Raw genomic sequence first — 26,591 nt, forward strand, 5'->3', positions numbered from 1 at the left:
AATAATGTAAAACGGGTGGCGTTTACATACGCTACGGACAGATTACACGCCGAAATAGATTGGGGTTGAATTAATTATGAAACCGTTGAATAGAACAATGTGAACTGTGTCTTAACATAGTAAAGGAAAAAACTCATTTTGAAAAAGGGAAAATTAAGAACTTTTTAAAAACTCTATGCACCCTGCTTATGTACCCAGACACATCCTATAGATAAAAGTGTTTTGCTAACATGTTGATGCATCGAGAATGGCATGATTTACAAATTTATGTAGCCATAATGCCAACAAAAACACATCACTGTAGCAGTGACAAACATTCATATATGTATTGAATGTTACGATCGAACAGCTTACCATTGGAATGAGTACACACGTAAAAAGTATTAGTAACCTGAAACCTATTTTTTTTAAACTGGATGAATTATTTAGGCTAATCCTGTATTTCATTGCAGTTTTAACAATAATATTTAAAAACATAGATTATAGATTACAACCAATTTAAATATGTTAGCATGCATAAGTTATTAGTGATGCTGTATTATCAATATCAAAAGTGTCATTGCATGCCTGCCAACATTGGCAGGGTTCCCACTCAATTTTTTAAAAAAATTCAAGGACCAAAAATCAACATTTTTCAAGGACCTATTCGGTATTACAGTTATATGCTAAAGTACATGTCAACCAAATTTTACAATTACATAGAAGCAGAAACTGTATATTTTTAAAGCACAATGCTTGTTTGACAACAAAAAAATTTATTAAATTTATCAGTTAATGATACAAATGGTTGATAGTTACATTGCTGTTTCAATTCCTATTGACAAAAAAAAAAAATCCAATTGACATACGAACGAAACTAGCTTCAGTGAAACTCTTCATGAAGTGAATAAGAATTAATTAAACTTAATTAATGCATATTACATTAAACAAGCATAGTAAATAATTGACAAAGTTTGTGTGATTGTAAGGTTATTTAATATAAATACTATTTTTTAATATGTTAGATCAAATTTTAGGTTACAGGAAATGTATATAATTAGATAAAATATCAAAATATATCCATTTAACATATCTGTTTCAATTTTAATAAATTATCTATTTTGTTACTTCAGAATATGAAAAATGTATTTTCAACATAATAAAATCTATTGTAGCACAATATTTTACAGATAACTAAAACTTACCAAGCTTTATTTTCTTTAAAATATATCCATAAAATATGAAACGTGATTTCAAAAATTTTGTGAATATGCATAATTTTCACCAAGCATAATTTTTAAATGGCATTTATACGAATCTAATTTACATAATGCAAATCAAAATTATAAGAAAGGTGAAGTAAGTTTCAAAGATTGTGTAAATTACGTATCACAATGCGTGATTTGTAAATCAAAATTGAATTGTGGTGTATGTTTCTTAAATCAAAACAATATGAATAGCAAATGATGCAAAAGCACGAACTAACAAGACGTAAATCACGATGTGTGATACATAAATCACTTTAATGTGAACTCTGTTGCGTGATTAGCTAATAGTTTTCACATGAATAGTGATCATTATGATGCAAATTTCAATTTCTGATTCGAAGGGTGCTTAATATAGAACAGCTATGTGTTATTCTTAAATCCTTTTAATGAGAATTGTGAGTGGTAATTTTTAAATATCTCTTTGGTGAATCACAATACGCGATTCTGAAATTACTTAAATACGTATCCTGTTATATGATTCAGAAATAACTATAATTGAAATCACAATGTGTGATTGATAAATCACTTTATTGTGAATCATGATGTGTGATTTATAAAATACCGTAATGCAAATCCCGATGAGTATTTCGCAAATCACTTTAAAGTAATATTCGATATGTGATTCATTAATCACTGTTATCTAAATCACAATTTGTAGAACATTCTATATGAATTCCAGCTTCAAAACATCAGAGATGAACAATAATCTGGTGTGAAAAATCTAGGAGAGAAAAGTTTTGCATCTTCTTTAACTCCTTTTCACTTCAAGCATTATAAGTTGAATCTATCAGAATTTCCATTATCTTCCTTTGAATTTTTTACTGCTCTTTTGTAAGATTAGAATTATTTTAAATCCTAAAAAAATCAAGTACTTTTCAAGTACCCTATGGCAGAATTCAAGGGCCCTGATTTTTTTCAACTAAATTCAAGGTTTTTCTAGTACCGTGGGAACCCTGATTGGGGAAATAAAATAACATATTTTACTAGTGACATTTTTTAAGCTACGAATAAAGTTTAGATACAATCACGTAAGTCAAAATTGGAAATAATATAAGCACTTACATTTTGAATAATAAAAAATATGTATATAAATCTTAAGATTTTTTTAAAACATTATTTATAAGTACTGGCAGAGCCGGATTATACCTTTCGTAGGCCCTAGGCACAGCCGTTTTCGGGACCCTTCCCCCACTCCTCCCCTCTTTTCAAAATATATGCTAAAATTTTCTTGCATATTTTTTTTACATTTTTCTTAATATGGATTTTAATTTACAAATCAGTTTATCGAACTTTATCTGCAATACCGACATACTGCCGATATTGCAGTTGATATCGATAATACCATTATGATTAGTTCGATCGATAACTATGTAAACACTTCACGTCAACAATACAACAACAAACCAGCAAAGAAAACAGTGAAATTGATAGTGAGATTAATTACAAGAAATATTTATACAGTAGAGAACCAATTATCTGGGATGCTCGGGACCATCGCTATCCCGGATGTCTGAATTTCCCAGTTTTCTGGATCGACCAAAAAGTGTCATTAATCGATGTTTTATCGAACCCGAATTACAAGGAAATTACACAAAAATTTGTCAGAATCTGAGATTAAACTAAAAGCGCAAAATTTGGTGAAAATTTACTCATCCGATTTAGAGAAAAACTTTGTAGATGAATTTTTACTATTTTCAAATTTATATGAACATAAATCTGCACAAGAAATGTTGAAGGCTCAAATTAAAGATAAACTTGTGAATACTTTTCCTAACGTTCACATTGCATTAAGAATATATTTGTCGATTCTTGGATCAAATGCAGAAGGAGAAAGATCTTTCTCCAGATTAAAATTGATAAAAAATTATTTGCGTTCAACAATGAATCAAGATCGTTTGGCATCGCTCGCACTTATGTCTATTGAATACGACATTTTGCGTAGTTTGGAATTCGACAGCATAATACAAGATTTCGTTGAATCCAAAAATCGCAAAAAAGTAATATATTAGATCATAAGATTCTGCAAAATAATTTATTACCGAAAAATATTATATTTTTATTTGTATCTTCATAATTTTGTGCAAAATACACTTGTTGTTTTTAAAGCTAAATTATTTTTGTCAACAAATTTTTTTCTCCCAAGTTTTTCGTAGGCCCTAGGCACGTGCCTATAGGTTAATCCGGCCCTGAGTACTGGCAATAGCACCATCTGTTGAGGAATTTTTCACCATTAGTTGATATTTTACCGTCAATTTTTTTAAAAATTTCTTCAACAAATACAGAGTATACAAGAGATAGTCGTAGAATACGGGAATCTTCGTTAAAAAAACAAGAGACTTGGCAGATATGTCATTGTATGTTGTTGCAATTGAAATAAATTAGAGAATTTTAATCAATGGCATAACTTTTTAATCACTTCTATAGCAAAACATAAAAGGAAAAAGAAACTATGTTTCAAATTGAGTCATTAAACTTCTACATGAATACAATGATAAAAATGGGAATATGTTACTTTTTTATCGCAGTTAATAAACAACACATTTTAAAATACAATTGGTGAGTTTTGATGTTTGGACATTAAATGATAATAAATCTGTACATGAATACACCAGCCAACAAACATTAACGAGTGTTTTAAACAATGAGTATTTTACAAGATTAACAACATCATATGCATATTGCAGTAATAGTAATTATCTGCACTATACTGAAACATTAAAATCAAATATAATAAAAATAACCCTTATATACTAATCCAGTTGCTTTACAAACAAAAAATAAAATAAGCATTAACAAGAAAAAAATATCTAGGTAGCATAACTGCTTTTTTTAAATTAAAAGTGTCTATTCAGTTGATGAGGATCAGCTGAAGCCAATGATTCAATCGATGAGAACAGGATCAATAACTGGTTCATTGGCTCCAAGGAGATGATGATCAGCTGAAATTAGAACTCAATCTGATCCAGAATGAAAACCTACAAAATAATGCAAATTCAATAAGACACATTAGACCAACTTAAAACAAGTCATAAAATTATGTTAATGAGATAAGTCAAGGTTTCCACAGACAGGTGGTTTCCCAACCAAGGAAAAGGTTATTATACTTGCTTGGTGAGGAAACAGTTTTTGAATGACTGAAAAATACATGAAATTTTAACAAGTAAAAATTGTATGCAGGAAACATTTAATGAACAAAATGTTATGAACGGTTTAATATAAATTTCGAGACAAAATCTTATTTGTTTAAATTGCGTGAATATGAACCTCAATGTGTGATTTTCAAATTGAGTGAATTATAATCTCAACATTTAATACTAATTGCGTGAATACGAATAATCTATCTAAAACCAAGCAAATATGAATGCAAATATGAATCCCGATCTTTGATTTTAAAATCACGTGACAACAAATTCCTATGTATAATTTTCAACACACTTGAACAAGAATCATAATAGTGACTTCGAAATCATGTAAATACAAAAGGTCATATTTGATTAAAAAAAAGTTAAAATACAAAAAAAGGTGCTCAATCTTAAATCGCATAAATAGAAATTGTGATGTGTGATTTTAAATCTGGTTTGCATTTGTAGGAGAAAGCATGAAAATTAATTTTTTTTCTCAGGAATTAAAAAAAGACAAACTTGTTTTTAAAGAAGCAGACTTATTTTTCTTTTTTAAAAATAGTAAAAAAAATTCCATGAAGCTAACAAATTGTCCGGGAACGTTATTCAGGTAAGTCAATATCCTTATTTTATCACCACCTTTTTTAGAAAAAACATTATTTTTAATGATTCTTTTTCGCTGTTTGTTTTAATTATAGTGCAGCATTTTAACTAAGCTTTTCTGAGAGACTTTATTCTATTTATTTATTATAACTTTTTACCCGTACAGTAATATAGATAACTAGTAAATGTAATTTTCAATGTTAAAGATTTGTTTTATGAACTAAGATTTCTTATCTGTCTCTCCTGCTTATTTTTAACTTATCTTTTTATCAGTTTTTATTATGACAACACAGAATTTTTTAAAGGTTCATATAAACTTTATTCCATGCACAACCTGCGCCCCCCTGAGCCACATGCGGCCAGCTAATCTTCAATGTACTTAAATCTAAAAAATAATTTTTTTTTAAAAAAATTAAAAAAGTTCGGGAAATTGGAATTTAATTAAATAGTTTTTGACCAATGTATAGTTTATCGATTGCTTTTTTTCAAAATCATTTTTAATATTAATCCTTTTTAACCCTATAAACTTTCTTTGAATCAAAGTTTTAACTTGCATTGATTTGAATAACTAGAATATTTTTCTTTTAAATTTAATTCTAAGAACAAATTTTTTAATGGACTTATGTATTATGTAATAAGATAAAAAAAAAACTCATGAACTTTCCCATAGTTTAATTATTTATATTTATCTAATTTTTTTTCTAATAAATTGATTCAGATTCTTCTTTTTTCCCTAAGTAATCAGTTTTGCAGTTTCTAATTTTAAACATTTAAAAGCATTTAATTTTATGCAAATATATTACAATGTTAGCTGGAAAAAAATAGTCTAGTGCCTAGAACAATGATGTCAATATGTCAGTCTAAATACTTTGTCATGTGGCCTTTCATTCAAAAATATAGCGACGTGAAAAGTTAAATTTTCAGCATTGGGATTTTCCTTCTAAAAATTAAGAAGAATGTTTGTTTTTTATCTAGTTTTGAAAAAACCTTTGTGTTACTGATGTTTCCATCTGCAATTTTTAAGAACATTTCCATTAGATTGGTGGCCCACCTTTTTGAGTAAAGGGCCACTTTCGCAGCAGGTTGACTAACAAAGGGCCACATGCATATTTTATCATGTTGGTGGCAATTGGCAAATATGATAATTTTCTTATTAACTTTAGGGTTCTACGCCAATGGTTCCAGATTTTTTTCTGGCAAAGGAACTCTAAATAATTAACCTTTACTTGGTGGAATCCCGACATTATAAATAAAGTTTATTGAATTGTGAATGTCATAACTTATAAAAAACTATTTTTAAAATATTTAATGAGAGGAATGAAAATCTTTTCTCATTAATTATCTTAAATCAGATTTTTTCTCAACAGTTAAATTTACAGTCCCTCTGCTATATAAATTCTAGTTGTGAATTTGTTTTTTGTGAATATGAATAAGCTGAAAATGAACAAAATAAGCCTAATTATATTCTAGTTTTAGATGAAAACTTAAAAGAACTGTTATTAAGAGTTGAAAATGGTCATTAGGATCACTTGTTTCTTTATTAAAGACTTTAATTGTTTTATTTTGATGTGAAAAGCGCGATAAGAAATACTAATGTAATATTTAATAAAACCTTTTTTTTCTTCATCATTTGTTCAACATAGAGCTGTTAGAAAGATATTTTCTTTTAAAAATATAATTTTTATCTCATTGGCATTTATTGAAATTATTTCATATCAAGACAACCAAAAGATTGCATAAATAATGAATTATAGGTTGGAGAGGTAAAATCGAAGGTTTCAAAACTCATTACTGGTTTTAAAAAATACTAACACACGGAACCTCTTCAATACCTTTTTGGAACCCTAGATATCAGCAGAATAATATTTGGGAACAACTGTCCCAATCACAAAATTTTTCAAGTGGATCCCAGAAAAGCCCACCCCATGACAATTTTTTAAAGTTTCGCCAAGCAAGTTTTTGTTATTTTGCCAACCAAGGTTTCCAGAAGATATTTTGGGGAGATTATTTTGAACGTCTGATCACACCACCAAAATTCCTAAATCTGATTAGTTATTTGATATGTATACAACAGTAGGATTTCGTTAGAAAAAAATTCTTTCTTCCACATTTTATGCTTCTGATCTCTTGCAGTTAGAATCATCCTTATTATTTCATTTTTAAACCATTATTTCATTTATTACCACCATTATTTCACTTTTTAAAATCTTTTTGTGTGGTACCGGTTGAAAATGGACGAGTGAACTTCCAACTTTATTGAATGCAAAAGGTAAGAGAGCCGTGATTGAATGGTGCATGAATCAACATTTAATTTCGAAAAGGTACGAATGCTCTAAATGTGGAGAACAAGTGAGTTTCATTACGCGAAATGATGCGGTCGATGGTTTTGAAGAAAGTAAGTTATTTTTTATTCTATTAAAAAAATATTTTAATAAATTTGAAATAATTTAAATTGCTGTTGTTTTTTTAATAATCAAAACGCAACGTTGATTCCAGTAATAATCGCCTTGGAGACATTTCAAAAAGTCACCAAGAGGTGGGCTATTCTAAGATTTTACCAATTTTTCTTATCAAAAAATGTAATACAGTACAGAACCCGTTATCCGGAAATCAGAAAACCAAAAAACCTGAACGAAATTCGATAAATTTTCTCCCAATTTAAAAAAAAAAAATTTTTTTTCCTCATAAGATTTCTCGATTTTTCTTTCTTTTTTTAAAGATGTTTACCTTACCATCATTTTGGAAATAATCATTAGTGTATTACTTCATCGTTTTTTTCTTATTTTTAAGATTATTTCCAATTTTTTNTAACAATAAAAAAACGGCTTTTTGTAGCGATTCAGAAAACCGGAAAAATCAGTTATCCGGAATAGCGATGGTCCCGACCGTTCCGGATAATCGGTTCCCTACTGTAGTATATTTTTTAGAAAATAAAACACTTTTACAAATAAGTAAAAAAAAAAAAATTTAAATAAAAGAAAAAAAATTATAGGATTAGAACAAAATTTAAAATAAAACCATAATAGTACTAAATAAAATTCAATATTGATTTAGTATTAAACTTCAAATACTACATATATTTCTTGCATTATCAGATGTTACATGAATTTTAAATAAAAAACTTTCTTTTTTGCTTTTAACTAAAAAAAAACCCACCTAAGCTACTAAAAAATTAATAAAAATAAATTACAAACAGTGGGCCAGTCTAAAAATTTACGTTTTCTTCCAGTTTTCAAAATCTTTAGATTGCAATAGTATTGTATTAAAATATCTGGATTCGACATACCAAGTAAAAATGCATGGCGCTAAATACCGAAAAAAAAAAAACAGAAAATTAATTTTTATTTACGATGAAATATGCCCAAATAAATAGCAGCAAAAATGGTCATACGAATACGTGATTAAAAATTCATAGGTCATAATAACATCTTAGTTAAGGTTACAGAATCATCAAAATTATGTGTAAAAGCACTGCAATAATTGCGACAAAACAAATGCTCAAATATAGGATAAAATCAACACATTTAAAGCGCGACAATAAGTATTTATTTAAATGCATACTTTAAAATTTGCATGGTGCAAAAAAAAAAAAAAAAAACAGAATTTTAAAAAAGGCAAGAGAATAAATTGCAAAAACCGAGGACAAAAATAATCTAGGTTTACGATGTAATCGGCAAAAACGAACTCATAGTAAAAATGTGGGATTTTCAATATCTTGAGTAAAAGCTTAGCAAAAAATGCTTATAAAAAATGAAGAAAAAAATAATTTAGATCGAGAATGAAATCAGCACACATAAAACACATCAAAAAGTGATAAATTAAATTAGTGATTTAAAACTCGTAATATGAGAAATGCATCAGGATTTTAATAACCACATAGATTTTGGTATAGATATGCAAAAAAAAAAATTTTTTTTTTTAATTAATCGTCGCTTGAACTTATTATGAAAATACCAAAAATAAAGAGAGTCGAAATGTGACAACTCGAGTTCGGCATCATAACTTTTAAAATCATGCAGAATTTTAATAGCAAAACATTGAAAAAGTGATCGAGGCACAACATAGATTTACAATAGAATCAGTGATGATTAAACTGTGCAGTCGATATCAGGAGAAAAAAAATTTCGAACATTTCCGCTGAATTGAAATTTTTACTTATTACATTTACATTATTTTTCAGTCCTCTGAATAAGAGTAGAAAAATAAAGAACATTTCTTCCCCCCCCCCATGTGTGAAAAAAAGCATCTCTTAGATATGGAGAAGAAAAAAAAAATTGAAAATTTCGGCAGAAAAGGAAACTAAAATATTCAAAACTAGAAAATTCTTTGAGAAAGAACTCTAACATTCCGCGACAATGCCGTTTGGATTCAGCCACTGGGATGATAAGAATGTAATATTATGCACCAGAAGAAATAAAAAATAAATTACCTTAAAAAGTTCTATTTCAAGTATTTTCTTCTTCGCCATGAGAAATCCCATCTGTTTCATTCTCGCGTTTCTGTTCCGATGCAGACTGTTCCTGTTTCTTGTTCTCTTTTTCGGATACACTACTTAAGCTTGCACGATCTTTTTCAATACCCGTAAAAGAATTTTTAAATTTGTTATACAAATATTCAGCTTTTTGTCTCACAGTCTCATTGTTCTTAAACTTACGTATTTTTTTCAAAGTATGAAAAATATTAGGGTTTTTTCTAATTGTTCCTACAGGCAAATGCATAGTGTCTAGTTCACTTAACATGTTTAAACATGTTTCAATATCTAAATTATTAAACTTCAAACTGCTTTTGATTTTTTCATCAATTTCATGAAGTTTTGCACTAATTTCCACATCAACCTGTAATTTGCTTATCTTTTCCTTCCTCTTCTTTTCTAATTTTTCTTTCTTTTTTCCTTCTTTCTCTTCTAGTTTCTTCTCTATTTTTTGTTTCAATTTTTCTTCTTCTTGGTCTTTTTTAGTGTCATCCTCTTCTGTTTTTGCTTTTTTTGATGGTTTGTCAATGCCATTTTCCTGCTTTCTTTTTGATGATTTGCTACTATCTTCAATTTTAGACTTTTGTTTTACTTTCTCTTCTTTTGCCTTTTTATCATCTTTCTGTGTAGACTTTTCTTCACTTTTACTCCTTACAGGTTTAACATCTTTCTCCTCAGTTGATTTTTCCTTTGAAGGTTTTTCCAGTCTACTTTTTACTTTATCTTCAATTTTAACTTTAGAGGTCTTTTCCTCTGTCTTCCCTTTTGAAGTCTTCTCTTCAGATTTCACTTTAGACGTCTTTTCTTCAACTTTTACCTTTGATGTTTTTTCTTCAACCTTAGTTTTTGATGATTTTTCTTCAACCTTAGCTTTTGATGATTTTTCTTCTTTTTTAGGAGATTTATCTTCTGGCTCTTTTTTTTCCTTGGATTTTGAAGGGGACATAGCTTCTTTACAGGTTTCGTCACTTAATTTTATTAATGACACTGAAACGTTATTGCATTCAACATTTGAAGATTCGGTATCAGTCCTCTTACGTTTCTGATCAACATCCGACTCCTTTTCTGAATCTTCTGATTCAGATTCATCCTTTTGTGCAACTTTGGAAGAAATCTTTTTAATTTGCGGAGAAACTTCTTTTTTAGGCTTTTTCACTTGCTTTGAAAGAGGTTTATCATCTTCAGAATCCTCATCAGATGATTCTTCTGATTTTTCACTCTCTTTTTTTTCCTCTTCACTTTCTGAAGAGCTCCCCGAAGACGACTCTTTCTTCTTAGATTTAGCAGGCTTTTCTTCTTCATAATCACTCTTTTCTTCATCACTATCTTTTTCATCAGAACCTTCACTATCAGAACTAAACTTTTTCTTTTTAATCATACGACCACTACGACTTCTTTGAGGCTCAACATTCTCTATAGTTTTCTTTCGCTTTTTAACAACTTGACCAACTTTTACAAAAACTTTTTTCTCTTCTTTCTTCTTTCCCTTTTTTTCCACTTTGACAGCAGGTTTGTCTTCTTTTTCCTCCTCACTTTCTTCTTCTTCTACTTCATCATTTTCTTCTTCTTCTTTTTCATCTTCAGAAGCAGATTTATCAGCAGTTGATGAAGCAGAAGGACCTTGGATGGTGGGATCATTTTCGATCTCCTCAAGACCTTCATTGAAAAATCGCCGCTTTTGCGGTTTGCCATATTTCTCTTTAAACTTTTCATATGGAAAGATATCTTTGCTTTGAACAATACCTGTTTCATAAGTTCCAAAAAAGAAGACTGGATATTTGTTTGGCGGTATTTTCTGTCCAGGTTTTGGCGCTTCTATTCGAGCGGGCCAAGGAGGATATCCACGCACCTTTCCAAAAATCAAATCACCAGGTTTATAATAAGACATAATTAAATTAACAAAATTTACAGATTTAATGTGATGTGAAATCAAAGATAATACACTATTTTGTTCACCATTACAATCCCAGAACAAAATACGAAAGATAAATAACACAGGAATTACCGCGATTACAAATATTAGCGTGCTGCCATCATAGTTAAAGTGGTAGTAGCTAGTTCAAAACAAAATAATGCAAGTTTTATTTGAAACAGGTTGGGTGTCAAACATTCTTACGACATTATTTTAGCTAATTAATATGTCACACTTTAATAATCAAAAACATTTACTTAAATTAATAACCAAGGATTTAACGATAATTTTCACTGGATAAAAATGTTTTTGCAAACGAATCAGATTCATGGGAAAATGAATCTGATTGGTGACTATCGCATGCAGAGGGAATGGCAGTAAAAAAGTTGAAAAAAATTTATCTTAGGAATATTTTAAATATGGCTTTCATTATTTAACTAAATTTGAATTTATCAGCATTTTATTTTTTAGCATTCATAAAAATTTTCATTTGTTAGGTATGGCAGCGTGAAAAGTAGGGGGGAAAGAAAACCGTCTGCTATTTATTTTGTTAGCGAAAGAATTTTGTAAGTCTTGAAATTTTATATTTTTTGTATCAAAAAATGGTAAATCTGCAATTAATGCTTTTTAATTTTGTATATTTTTTAAATATAAGATCTTAGAAACAATTACTACCGGGTTTTATTTAGATTCTTGACATTTTTAAAGCCTACTATACGAAGTCCGATTTGAGGTATAAGTAGCTAAATTCTATTTAAAAATTATTTAAGCTACCTATTTATTTAACCTTATATATGAACGATGTGCATCATTTGAAATTAAAAGAGACGATTATTACGAAATTATTCATTTTTCACCTAAGGTTTATATTTCTCGTTTTTAAATTTAGCGTCTTATACTCTCGTAGAAAAGATAACAATTTAAGATAGCTTTAATTATGTGAAATGAAACTCAGTAATTTTACATTTCACTAACACTAAAAAACATATCATACATGAAGAAGTAAATCATATTAGGTACGTAAATACCCTTAAACATGTAGGTTTAATAGTTACCCCACTTTACAGGGCCGGATTAAGACCTCTTGAGGCCCTAAGCACTGAAAATATTTTGGTGCCCCCCTCTAACAATTAAAAATACATCTACTATTAAGTCACGNCTTAGTAATTTATTTAAAATGCATGCATATACTAATAAAATAATAAATGTATGTTTTTAAGTGTCAGTAGTTATTATTTAATAATTAAAATTATTAATAATTATGATTTAATGATAGTGGAAGTAACTGCAAACTTTCAAAGATAAGTGCAATAAGGGGGTGTGATAGCTATTTTTCCTTTCCCATATAAATCTATGTATTGACAGCTACGACAAACTAAATAAAAAGCGTTGAAAAGTTTAAGAAATCCATTGTAGAGTTTGGTGGAAAAATAAAGAAGGGTTGAGGAAAGAAAGAGTATGGACTCTATTACATCAGGGCACTAATTTACTTCAGGGGCAACAGGGTGGATTCTTTTGACTAAAAGGGCAGCAGGGTGCTGCACCCTGTTTACCCTGCCTAGAATGAGCTCTGACTAACTACATATGAAAGTGCATAGTTTTACAGAAATTTACTGAGAAAGTTAAGAGTTTAATTCAGCTATCAATTAGGGAATCTTCATAAAAATAATGTTGGCAAATTTATTTTTACTTCGTAAGCAAAATTTTACAAAAAGATATTGGACTAGTTTATGTATTTGTGTGTTACTTAACTTGTATACATGTTTTAGTAAAAATAAATATATTTTGCTAATAATAATTGTTTTGAATTTTAAAACTCCCAAAAGGGTATTAGATTGGTTTTCATGTATTAGTGACTTTTAATTTATGTGATTTTAGCGGATCCTGTATGTTAAATTTTCTGTTGGACTATCAATAAAGAACTTGAAAAGCAGGAAAATGTGAAATCAAACTTTAGAAAAATCTAAACATATTTTTTTAAAAATGAATACTTACCAAGTGGAAAAAAATTTGTAATCTTGACTTGCTTTTTATTTTTAAATACAATATCTATGAATGCCTGTTCAATTGTCTTTTCGTTTGCATTTCTCAATAAAAATTTTTTAATATTTATTTATTTATTTTTTGTGCTTTGAATTGGTTGATTCGATGTGGGTACATGCTCAGTTATTTTATCTTTTTTACCAATATCATCGAAACTAGGTATTCAATCAGTTATGGAAGAAATTTGTTAAGTGATGATATGAGTCGTTGTGTAAATGTTATCAACTTCCGAAAGATCTTTACCTTGAGCCGTGCAATTTTCTAAAAAAAAATTTGACAATACCTATAGATAGGTACAGATCTGTAAGGCAGCAGGCCCTATGAAGTTGTTATAATCACAATCTTCATTTGTCATAAGTCTGAATAAAAGTTTACTCTATACAAACACCTCAAAGACTAGATTTCTGATTTATTTTTTTCTAATCCAGCTGCATTAAAAACATGTGTCTAATTGATTGGAATGAAAAATGTATTATGAGTATTTAATGTGTCATTTCAACATGTGGGGTGTCATAACCTGAGTTGCCCAGATGAAAAGGTCAAAAGATACCACTGTCCAAAAAATTTCACAGCCCTTGACCTTCAGGGTACACGTGCCGACCAAACCGCAACCTGTAGATTTGTCAGTGGGCATACTAAGAGCTTCACTTTTAGTAGACAAATTAAACTTTTTCCAACTTGTAAAAAGTGCAACTCTAGCAGGACTAGTCCTCACCATCTACTTGATTGCCTGGATTTCACCATGGAAGAGGTTCTAGAGCAGGGTTTCTTAACCTGTGGTTCATGGACCCCTAAGGGGTCCATGAGTCATATTTTGGGGGTCCGCTGACTACTCCTAATTTTTAAAATGTTTGGAAGCCTACCCATTGCTTGTAAAGCGAGCTATGGCAGCTATAATTGCATTTGCTACAGTGAATCTTTGCGAAGCGGGATTTTCCACACTTGTGACAATAAACCCAAAATATCGAAATCGATTGAATGTTGAACATGATATGTGCGTTGCTTTGTCGAATACCACCCCCCAATCCAATTTATTAATTAAGGAAAAGCAGCAGCAACCTTCATATTAAAAATTTAAATTTTAAAAATTTTGTATACTATTAAAATAATAAAATTAAATGTTTTCTAATAATTGATGTTTTTTGCAATAATTTTTTTCACAGGGGGTGATCTGTGACTTCTAAAAAAATTTGAAAAGGGGTCCATTATACCAAAAAGGTTAAGAAACACTGTTCTAGAGAGACCTCTCCTTTTCCTCGATTATTTGAAGACTCACGGCATCATGAATCTGGTATAGTTCCGCTATCTGAGCTGGGGTTGGAAGCAACAACAAAAATTTCACATGAGCAATCCATCATTTTCTCTCCTTTCTTTGCAAAGGTAAGAGAAGGTGACAGGGGAATGATTGATTATTTACTAGTTAAATCTAGAAAAAGTGGTGTCTAGTTTGAAGATTTTAAAAATATTGTTTTGAAGCATAAATGAATATCCTTATCCTAGGGTGTGTGTGCTTTGCTGAGAGTACAGGGTGCAAAATTTTAAAAAAATCATCCCGAATAACTTCTGATGTAATGATCAAATGTTCATGTTCCAGGACTACATTTTAATGATTCAAGGGAGGAACCTCAGATGTGCTAATTAATCAGCGCAAAGAATATTTTAAGTTGCGAAATCGGTCACAAAAATGTACTTTCTCTGAATAAACATGCTTTTTTTTCGAAAGATTCAAATTTCTGACCCCAAAATATAGGAGGTAGCCGTAATATGGGGAATAGGATCTCCATAGTTTCGTCAGGAGAGCAGTTCAAAGTTTGAAACTTTTAGTGCTAATTTTATTTTTGCTTATTTCGCCATATCTTGAGAACCTTTGCTTAGAAGGAAATTTTGTTTGCCTGTAACTATAAAATGCGTTTATCCAAAGATAATTCCAAGAAAAATATCACTTTTAGTAAGTATTTATTATTTTTTTAAATATTTGTCGAAAAAAAATTTGAAATGTAAGGTACACAATTTTTTACATAATTTTAAAGACTGTAATTTTACATTGCAAAATACAAAATCGGTCGTCCAAACTTTTGATTACTCTCATGACCAAACTATGACAATATTTTCCAGATTGCAGCTACTCCATACATTTTGGGAGTCAGAAATCAAATTTTGTCAAAAAAAGGTATGTTTATTCAGTGAAGATATATTTTGCATCTGATTTCATTATTTAAAATATCGTCTGCACTAATTAATTGGCATATTTGAGGTCCCCACCTCAAACCTTTAAAATTGAATCCTAAAACGTGAATATCTGATCATAAGATGAAAAGTTATTCTTGGTACTCCCTTTTTTATTTTGCGAGCTGTACATAATGGTTTATTCATAGAAGATTCAAAAGGAATTGAAAATGTCCGCAATGAGAGGTGTTTGTTTTGAGAAGTGTCTGTAAAATGTGGTTTCACTTTATTAAGTATATCTGACATTCCTGTATATTTTATGATTGATTTTAAAAATAATTTTTACAAGTTAAATTATATTTTCATTTCAGTGATTGTAGTATTCTTACCTTCGCATAAAATTCTATTTGTAGCATAGATGAATACATTAGATTAGAATATGAATGCATTAGATGTTGGAGATCTTCCACCAGAATTAACATCAACACCTTCATCTTATATTGCTATTTGTGGTCTTGATGTGGAAAATAATCCTATTCACAGAACAATATGGGAATCTTTTAACTCTAATCGGCAAGAAAGAGTGCCACTTTTTCTCAAGCTGCTAGTTCCTGGACATGAATTTCCCAAAGCAAAACCTAAGGTAAAAATGCTTTATAACAGGATAGCTGCTGAAATATCACACAGTAATGTTTTCTGTAGTAATTTGGGGCAAGATGAGTGGACAAAATAATGTATCGAGAGTTCCTTACTAGTCACTATTTTATCTCTTTGAAAGAAAAAAAAGCCATTTTCTTTTCATTAGTCATAGTCACAAAAATTCATTTTCAAAAGAAAAGCAATAAATGTTACTTTCTTTAGTTTACAGGACCAAAACTAGTTAACTAAAGCAAAAAACATTTTACTGTCACTTTTCTCAGTACTGTTAAAGGTCTATATAATGTAATTCTATAAACTAAAATCCTTCATAAACCATGTTGACTTTACAATCTCTAAGGCAACCTGAACTTGATAAATTTGTTGTTTTTGGTTCTAATGCTCTTCATAATTTTAATTATGTTCCCTAAATAATAAATAGTTTGTAAGTGTATATATTTTTTGTTTTGAACAATTTTCATTTAAAAATTATTTTAAATCAATATTGATTCGTTCCTTTTGTATATTGCCATGCTTAGTAAGTTTTGTGATATATCATATGATCTGTATCATATAAAATTCTCACATAGCATTACATTTTTAGAGGTTTGTGTTAGAAAGATTTCTACTCTATGAAGTCCTGATAACAATATTCTCATGCTAAAAGAATAAAACAAAAGATATCGCTCTTTTCGTGACTAAAATAATTTTTTCTTGGAAGAAGTATGTATTTAAATAGCTATCGAAGTAGATACTAGATAGGGAAAAGCAGTCTTTAAAAAGTTATTTCGTATTATTAGAAGATCTGATTGTAATAAGGTATATTTCTTTGAAATAAGAATAGAGAATAATACTTACTATCATTGATAAAATGTGTTATTATACTTACTATGGAGTATGGAGAAAAAGTAAAATTCTGTGATTATTTTTTTTTCTTTCCAGAGAGCATCCTATGACCGTTATGTACCTAAAGGTATATTGAAAACAAACTGGCTAAGTAAACATTTAACGGAAGTTCCAGCTGTTGCAGTGCAGTTTGTTGATTTAGATTGGGACAGTCCAGTCTGGTCAGAAAAGCGTTTAGAATGTGCAACTAAGTTAGAGATTTTGAGGTTAGTAACATTGGAAAAAAATTTAATAATTTTTTTCTACATTTTTCTGCTTTTCCTTTAACACCATTTGTAAATATTCAATCCAATGTGTTGTTAAAAAAGATTTTTAAAAAAAAAGTTTCAAAGCTATTTGAAATAACAGTGACAGATTTAGTTGGAATTAAATGATAAACTAAACACCATCCCAGACTGGCTGCACTCTGAGGCTGTGGAAGAGTTCTGATTTTTCACTGGACTTCAATTTCTTTAGATTTATTTTTTTCCTTCAATTGTTATCTTTTAATTTTATACTATTATTTAAAATAGCCTTAAACTAAAAAGCAACTAGCCAAAATTAATATTATTTCATTTACATCACAATTATTAATAATAAAAATGCGTGAATTTTTTTTCTCCCTGTTGTTTGAAGGAAAACTATTTCATTCAGGCATTTCTGTCGCTATGGAAAAAACTTGCCATCCCTGCTAGTGATACATTAATTTAATGATGACTAAATGTAAAGATAACTAAGATTTCATTTGCGTTTTTGCAAATTTCCTTTAGTAAAGTAACTGAAATTCAGATTTACTTTGCTGTTCTCACCACATGAATTGAACTAGCATAATGTTCTGTACCTTAAAATTGTTTCAATGCTCACCTAAGATTTAAAGTATAGCATTAATGAATATCCAATTTTTGTTCATTATATTTCATTTATTACATATTTTAATTCCTTTTAAATTTCTTTTAGAGGGAGTCTTCAAGGTAGATCTACTAGAGTGGCTTTGGTTCTAATTCAGAAACGAGCTGCCCTTCCTGGTGGTTTGTACAATTTTATGATTCTTCTCGTAGAATTGATAATTTTATAATTCTACAATTATATGTTTTTTTTCCATCAAATGTGCTCTAACTACTTTAAAAAATAAATGTCTAGCCAATTTTTTTTCCAGTCAAATACAAATTTTAAATTTTTAAAAGTTGTACGGAAAAAATTTACGGATTGAAATGTGATTCACAATAAATTTCCCATTTTTAAACAAGATTCTGTCCCTGTAGAGTAGATTACTAAATAATTATTATTTATAAACATATAGAGTTGATTGCAAAAATGCAATTTTTTTACAACTGTAATTTCCCAGTAGTAGATTTCTTCCTGTAGGCGAAAAAAAAAAACATATTTGCTATACATTTAATTTCAAGTTGTAGGTTTAATTTTGAAAAGTATATTGCTTAAATACATTTGTATTATAAATATTTTTTCCTGGAGGGCAGATTTTGCAATATATATATTTCTAAAAGGCATGTTTGTGAATATAATGTTTTAACTCTTATTAGTGTTAAAATAAGAAATTTAGATAAATATTTGTAACATGAACACTTAGTTAAAATTTGTTAAGAAATGTGCAAGGCTTTTTTGGAAAGTAAAGATAATTCACCAATAGCAGCAAAGGAAATGCTTCTGTGAATTTTTTAACAACTTATTGTAACCTTGAATGTTTCACTTTTCCCTCAAGGTCATTCATCATTTTTATGGTGCAAATTGTTTAAGCAGCATATCTTAATTATGTCTGCATTAATTCAAGATCGCATCAGATGTGAAGTGCATTCCTTAATACATTTTCTTCATGCAAAAGGTCATAAAAAAAGGTATACAAGAGACATAAAATTCAAAATAAATGCAAGCTCTTGCTGACAAGTGGGGTTTGTTTCTGCCAAGACAACACTCATCCTCACATAACACTTCAAAACACTACTTAAAAGTTACAAATGGGAAATTTTAGATCATCCGCCATACAGTCTAGACCTATCACTCAGTGACTTTCACATTTCCATTACCTGAAAAAGATGCTGCAGAGCCAAACTTTCTTAGCGATGATGTTATCAAAACGGAATTTGAAATTTGGTTCCGATAACAGGTGACAAATTTCTATTACTTGGAAATACAAAAGCTTCTACAAAGACTTAGCAAATGCTTTGGCAATGGTGGCAACTATGTTGAAAAATAAGACTTGTACTAGTAAGTAATTTATAATGTACATTTAATAAATTAAAAAATTTTCAAGTGATTATGCAGCATTGTATCTTTACTTTTCAAAAATTCATTGTAATTACTCTGAAATTGATATTTCTTTATTATTTATTATATGCCAGAGAATGACTATCTCCTCATATTTTTATTTGAAATTCAGAATATATTTCTTGTTGTCTGAACTATCAAGGGTGCTGATCTCATTTTGTTTTTAGCGGATGATCAAATAGCAGCTGAGAGAGCGGCTTCATTATGTAGTGCTTGTGATTTGTCTGGAAAAACTCTTTTTGTTTTGCCACACTCAGATCATCTGTATGGATACACACTACGGTAATATATTTAAGAATGGTATTTTTATCATTTGACTTGCATTTTTACAAACATATATCTAAAAGAATTATTAAAATGTTTAGAAAAGGGTGCATTAAAGTGACAAATATTGGGATTCTAAATTATTGAAATTAATTCAGTTGTTTTAAAATTTGAAGTCTTTTGTAAAGCTACGCAATAATGATCTCAAAAATTTTTTTTATGTGTTTAAATGCAATAGTACCGTAATTTACTGTGTATTATCCATGGTAGAATATAATCTGCATACGTCACATTCTCCCTTCCAAATAAAATTTCGTTGGATAATCCGTACCGCTCTATTATCAATGTATTCGTCTAACACAGCAATCTACTTTTATTAATGATGGAAGTAATGTAAATACACATTATAATTTGAATGTACCTAAAAGGAGATTTCTTGCAGGTAACTATATTTCCAATAACTTATTCGCTTACGCAATTTTTTTTTAATCCTGTGTGAATGGTTCCTTACATTTTTATTGCTGATGAAAGTTGACAGGAAATTTCTTAATATCAGTTTCCAAAAAGTAATTTCGGCAGATAATACACAGCAGCAAATTATTCGCATTGGCAGCTTATATGTTTTTTAACAGGTAATCTGTGGTTTATATGTAGGAAATTATGCTTCTTAAAATTTATAACTTCAAATCAGTTATCTTTTCAAATGTAAAAAAAAAAAATTACATTTTTTATTAATGTTTCCTTCTGTTAGTAATTTTTACAAGATATGTTTGTTTGATTTATCTTCATAGCTTGTTACAAACAAGAACTACTTCATTGATTTTTTTATGTAAAAATTAGCTCACAAAATTAAGATGTGAGAAAATGACAGTACTGTAAATAAAAAAATAACATATTTGAAAACAATTCTTTGCATCATTATTACCAGTAATTTCAAGAACTAAAAATCAAGATTGGTTTTTAGTTCTACAGAGATTGATTTTTAGTTTGTGAAAATCCAATCATTAGAATAAAAGTCATCCAAGTTGATATTTTGATTTGAAGGGGGAAGGAGGTCACTCAACACTGATTGCACCCATTGTTAAAATGTTTTTTGAAAGATTAATGAAGAAAAAAAATTATAAAAACTTATGTTTTAGAAAAATTTAATCAAACTTTTAATTTAGCTGTTTAAAGTATGATGCCTGATTAGTAAAATTTTTTAATAAACTATTGATGCTTTTACTTAATAATTGAAATATCATATGAATAGGTTACAAAATGCCTTTTATGAGCTGGCTCAAACATACTATCATCATGAAAGTAGAAGAATTAAAAACCATAAGGACCACTTAAATAAGACAACTCATCAGGTAATTTGTAATATTTTTTATCAACTTGATTTGTTATTCAATAACTTGTTATTTTTAATATTCTTAAACACATTAAAAAATCAAAATAGTTTATTGTTTGTGTCACTCAATCATAAAATCTGTTATTTTATATTTTAATGCCATATCCACAATTGAGCTCCAGAATTATTATTATTTTTTATCTTTCACTATGTCTATCAGTTTTTATATTATGGTGAACTTAATTTTTTCTTAGCATAATAAGAACAATATTAATTTGTCTTAAAAGTTAAGAAAAAGCAATAATTGAAAATAACACTATAGTAACACTACTGTAGGGCTGAATTTTTTGTAGTTGTACTGTAATACGCTACCTTTTCAACCCTTTTCGGGACAGCAAATTTGAGTGGAAAATTTTTGTCAGGCCGAACATTAGCAAGTGCAACTCTAGACAAGACAATATGTTCTAAGTAGAGTGACACACTTCAGCTCTTTGATGTTTGTAAAATAGTGGTTAGGAAATGTTTAAAAGCAATCAGTTTTACTTTTCTAATGACTTGCAACATTTGTTGAATTAATGTTGCTCGACTTTCTACTCAGCACCAGAAAGGGTTAAAAGAAAAGATAAATAAAAAAGCAGACAGTGAGTGGTGAGATAAATCAAAACACAAGTTTGTAGTGATCTCTCGTAACTACTCTTAACATTTACTAAAGGAACACGACTCAAACACAATTAAATCTAATAGGTGGAAATCTTATTGTAGTTTGTCAGTAGATGCAATGAAAACGTCTCTCTGGCTGATTGTTTTAAAATTAAAATTATATCTAGTGATCCGAATTGCAGTAGCAAAAAATTATTATTTTTATGTTATCTGAACATTAAATAATTTCAAAAACAAGTTTGGTCATAAAGTTAGAATGGTAACCAGAAGAAAAAAAAATTATGAGGATTAAATTTTATACCAATTGAAACTAAATCTGTAGAACCCGAATTTGTGCTAATATGGGATTAAAGGATCATAAATTTGTAAAATATTGGACCTTTTAATTGAATAACTTTTAATACTGATGTAATAATCTGTTTTAAGAAAGTAAAATAATGATTGTGAAGCAATTATGGGGATTGATGAGCAAGTGAAACAATCGAGGGGATTGATGAGCAAGAGAAACAATCAAGGGGATTGATGAGCAAGCAAAACAATTATGGAGACTGATGAACAAGCGAGCTTATAGCATGAATTAGTGATATATTATCTGATATTTAAAGATTCCTATTATTTATTCTTTTATAAAAAGAATTTGTTAAGTGTTTGATTTTTTTAATCTGCTTTTTATAAATAAAAAAAAATAGACTTTAGCACAGAGGCAGAATTTTAACCATTCATGAACTGACACTTTTAAAAAAATTTCAAAAATTTATTATGATAGAAACAAATAATAAAAACATGAAAAAAGTTTCATCTATTAAAGGATTAAAATAACATTTTAACAAAAAATATTTTATTGGTTAAATATTTTTGAGTTATTGATTTCCTTGAATTGGTGCTTGTATTTTAGTTACTGAATCATGTCAGTGATTCAATTAATCATTTTCAACACTTAAAAATATTTTTGATTTTAGCTACTTTTCGTACGACACCAATTTAAGATAGCATTCCTAACTGAATTGAAACAAGACATTGCAATGTCATTAAAGTAAGTTACCTGTTGTTTCTTTATTGTTATTTGTTACCTGTTAATCAATTTTTTTTTTCATTTATTGTTCCACAATTATTTGTATTATATTCTTGTCAGGCTATATCTTAATTGCTTATACTTTCTATACAACTATGAAGCGTTGTAAAAGTTTTAAAAAACTTTGATTCATCTTTCATTAAAGAGTGAACTGATTTTTTTAAAGTTTTAGTTGTTATACAAGTGTTATAAATTCTTCCTATTTATAGCAGCTATTTGTTAACTTTATGTGTTCAGATTATAATTCTGAATTACATCTTTGATCATGCTATAAAAGGTTCTTTTTAATTTGTTAAAGTTTTGACCAAACTTATTATTTTACTTGTGAAATATGTATATAACATACATGCATAAATTTGTGTTCAGGAATTACAAGCAAGCATATGCCAATTTGATGGAAGTCCGAGCATCAGATACCAACATGCTAGAAATTAAAACTGTTGCTGGATTTATCAATTACAAGGTATAAACTAAATAAATATATTTGTATTTTTTTTAAGGTGAAGTTAGCATGAAAATATAATTTAAATTTTGAATCTTTCTCAGTCATAATTTTATACAGTTATATAAAATAAAACTAAATGCCTAATGCCTATTTTGAAAAAATTGAGATTTCTTTGAGAACAATCTTACAATATTATAATCTTACTATACTATATCCTTGCTTGTTAAATTTCAAAGATCTGAGTTCATGAAGGTAAAAAGTGACAGTCTTGAGTTATTTTTGAAGTGGAAGAAAGTTTCAAGTGCATTTAGAAATAAATAATCAATGATTTGCCTTAGAAAACATTTTTTTTAGCAGAAATAAAAGACCATGAATGCAAATGCTATTACCCCAATAATTTAAAGTAGTATAAAGGATTTATAAATTTCACTGAGTAGAAACTTGCAGATATAAAATACATGCAACCTTGAATCTTTATTTCCAATGGTCATCATATAAACATTAAAACTATTTTTGGAAATTCACTAAAATTTTTCTTACAGTTTTAAGTCAATCCATATTTTAAATATCTCATTTCATGAGAAACAAGTTTTTTTTTTTTTTTTTAATTGAAGTGAAAAAGCAGTTGTTGCTTTGTTTGAAAACTATATTTTGCAATAAAATATTTCCAATTTAAGTGTAATTGGAAAAGTTAGTTGCTTGATTTAAAAAGTATTATAATCCCATATAAAGTAAAGGGGAAAAGGCTAAAACCAAATGTGGATTTTGAATGGGTAGTGATTTCCTATCAAACAGTTAACGGAAAACTAAATGGCTAAACGAAGAAATGTTTACTACGAGCAGAAATGTTATGCCTATTTTTCAAACTAATTTTAATAAACTTTGAGGAACACCAAAATTATAACATTAAAAATTCTGTAATACAGTGGCAACGTGTCACCAGATTGGCGTATAACTTTTGGTATTTCAAGTTTTTTTAAAATATTTCTTTTAAGCAAAGCATATTCAAAACAAAATGTTAAGTATTTATTTAAATAATTTATACTCAGTTTCCACAAGAAAAGTTAAAGACATGCCGCTATGTAATTTTATTGAAGTGTACAAAATTTAAAATGTTTTAAAGTAAAAAATATATTTTCACCCATGACTTTTATGATTCTTTGATGTGAAATCTTCATTTATTAGATCTCGATTCTTTGATGTGAAATCTTTATTCATTAGATCTCTAAAGCCAAAGAAAGAAAAAAAAAAAATTTTCGTTCAAAACCTGAGATTTTTGCTGAATATTTTTTCAAATGATAGCAAGCTAAAGCAGATATTTTTAAAATAAATAGAAATTCTATAAAACGTTTGAAGGTACTTCAGGTCGTTAGCAATTTATTATTTGATCTGTTTAAATTATTTATGTAATTTATATAGTTATAATTCTAAATAAATAAAATATTTCAACATTACTTTTGCTACCTCAGTTAAAATTAGTTTTTTCAAACTATGGAAATTCCATTATAAGTTGGAAGATATGTCCTTCTCTGAAAAAAGGTTGTACACCCCTACAATAAATGTTTAATATGTTGTGTTTTAGAACTAGTTTCTTGTCCCTTTTTGTTATTAAAGTTATATATTCTCTAATTGTGTTATATTTTATAATTAGATGTGTCACTTATCATTTCTGAATGGAGCTCCACTTGATGCCATTTCTCAATTTAGAAATCATGTGGATATATTTAAAAATAAAGTTGGCCATCCAGAATTGGCCTTTGAACACAGTGCTTGGATGTCAAAACAGTAAATATTTTATTTGCTTTTTATTTTGTTTTAAGACCTTTCTTACTTTTTTAAAAGCTATTATGTGAATTAGTTATTTAATTTCAATATATATCTTTAAATTCGCTACTATTATGTCTTACATTTTATGTACTGTATACCTTTAATTGTATTTTTTAATGTTATTTTTGATTTTATACTTATAGCTGTAGTTGTTTGTTTAAATTTTCGAAAGTCTTGTGAGTGTTTAGGATTTTTTTTCCTCTCTATGAAATTTACTTGTTAACATACTCAAGAGTTTTTGGTCTTTCTTTTGTCACAAAATAAAAGATAGCTAAGATAACAATTTAAGGTAATTTAGTTTAGGGTGTAATCAGTATAAATTAGGGCTAATATGTTAATTTTATGAGATATGTTTAATATATCTCAATTTACTGACTATCAAGCTTAGAAGACTAATTTTGAGACATGTGTAGGTCTAACGTGAGAGACGTGGTGTTAATTTTAAAGTTTTATTTTTAAGACATTTATTATTTTTTCTTCCCACAAACAAACAGACAAATCAAAATACAGATTAAGGTGATTTTTATTTATTTTATTTTATCCTCAATTCAACACTTAAGACAACAGTGTAAGTGATGTACTGAAAAAACTTGGTGAAAATTTTCTGTGATTTAAAATCAGTCAGTATAATAGGGAAATAATCGTCACAAAAAACTAATAAAACTCATTCAAGACATTGAATTTAACTAAGACCGTAATTGTGCAACAGTAGTCAGTAATTTTAGCAATTATTGTAACTGTTATCGAAGATTAAATTTTTTCCTCTATTCTGCTAATTTACAAGTATTTATTTTTTGATATCAAAATCTTTTTGAGTTGAAATGCTGTACGTGTAATATTTCCCTTTTCAGATTTAGTCATTTTGGAGATTTATTTGAGGAAGCTGTACAGCAAGGCTTGGCTGCAATACAAACACAACATCCAGGATTTTATTACCAACAAGCAGCAAATCATGCTTCAAATCGCAAGTCACTATGCTACAAACTGTGCAAGGTATAGTATGATTATTATATTACTAAATTTTTCTCATAGTGTACCATATGTAACCTATTTACTTGCTTCATATTTTTATTTATTTATTTTTTGTGTCTATACCTCATCTCATAAACCTTTTATATTAAAAATTTTTTCAAGGCAGGCATTATGGATATTAACACAGTAAAGAGTAGCTTTGTTTTGTAGGTTTGGTGCAAAACTCAGTGAACTAAATTAAAATATATGATTTTTCTTAAAAGAAATAAAAGATCTGATATTTTTAAAATTGAAGTAAGAATGCTTGATTTACATTAATTTGCTATTTTTTTTCTAAGTTTAAATATTAAATGGTTATCAAGTATTGAATGCTTAAAAGTTATTAAATCTTTAATAGACTATTTAAGGAAGCATGATTTTTTTAAAAATTAAGTAAAGCCTTTCTGTAATTGCCCATTATAGTCCTGGGGTCATGAAGATTAAAGGACCAGAATTTTTTGACCTACGGCTATGTGATTAATCATTGTGCACATGTCACCTTTATACAGGGGACCCCATCAGGGGAGAAGTTGGGCACACGATGCGCCCACTTAAAGCTTGGGGGGGGGATTTTTACACTAACTAAAACGAATAGTTTGGGGGGGGGGAAT

The 26,591-nt window shown here is 28.6% G+C and overlaps 2 protein-coding genes across 7 annotated transcripts in view; one reads left to right on the forward strand and one right to left on the reverse strand.

Moving 5' to 3' along the window:
• Positions 1–3,633: 3,633 nt before the first annotated feature.
• LOC107457205 (hepatoma-derived growth factor-related protein 2) lies at positions 3,634–11,494 on the reverse strand. The gene is made up of 2 exons (XM_016075305.4): positions 9,402–11,494; positions 3,634–4,222 (listed from the first exon to the last, which is right to left on the reverse strand). The coding sequence occupies exon 1, from the start codon at positions 11,329–11,331 to the stop codon at positions 9,418–9,420; it is 1,914 nt and encodes a 637-aa protein (XP_015930791.2). The 5' UTR covers positions 11,332–11,494; the 3' UTR covers positions 3,634–4,222; positions 9,402–9,417.
• A 210-nt stretch (positions 11,495–11,704) lies between these two features.
• LOC107457202 (trafficking protein particle complex subunit 11 gry) overlaps positions 11,705–26,591 on the forward strand; it is a 50,942-nt gene continuing 36,055 nt past the window's right edge. The window contains exons 1-10 of one of the 6 annotated variants that reach the window (XM_043052586.2): positions 11,705–11,921; positions 15,936–16,207; positions 17,143–17,312; positions 18,043–18,113; positions 19,536–19,650; positions 20,885–20,984; positions 22,585–22,658; positions 23,064–23,160; positions 24,794–24,927; positions 25,821–25,962. In XM_043052586.2, coding sequence (XP_042908520.1) covers positions 16,004–16,207; positions 17,143–17,312; positions 18,043–18,113; positions 19,536–19,650; positions 20,885–20,984; positions 22,585–22,658; positions 23,064–23,160; positions 24,794–24,927; positions 25,821–25,962 — 1,107 coding nt within the window. In that variant the 5' untranslated portion in view covers positions 11,705–11,921; positions 15,936–16,003. Of the gene's footprint in view, positions 12,089–15,512; positions 15,569–15,935; positions 16,208–17,142; positions 17,313–18,042; positions 18,114–19,535; positions 19,651–20,884; positions 20,985–22,584; positions 22,659–23,063; positions 23,161–24,793; positions 24,928–25,820; positions 25,963–26,591 lie in introns of those variants that run through there. The other 5 variants (XM_043052587.2, XM_043052589.2, XM_071185928.1 and 2 more) reach the window with 5 other exon arrangements.

This window comes from Parasteatoda tepidariorum, chromosome 9 (genome assembly GCF_043381705.1).
Source record: "Parasteatoda tepidariorum isolate YZ-2023 chromosome 9, CAS_Ptep_4.0, whole genome shotgun sequence".
In the NCBI taxonomy this organism is placed as follows: Eukaryota; Metazoa; Arthropoda; class Arachnida; order Araneae; family Theridiidae; genus Parasteatoda; species Parasteatoda tepidariorum.

Coding starts and splice junctions, on each gene's coding strand:
- LOC107457205 (XM_016075305.4), bottom strand. CDS start 11,331: ATGTCTTATTATAAACCTGGTGATTTGATTTTTGGAAAGGTGCGTGGA.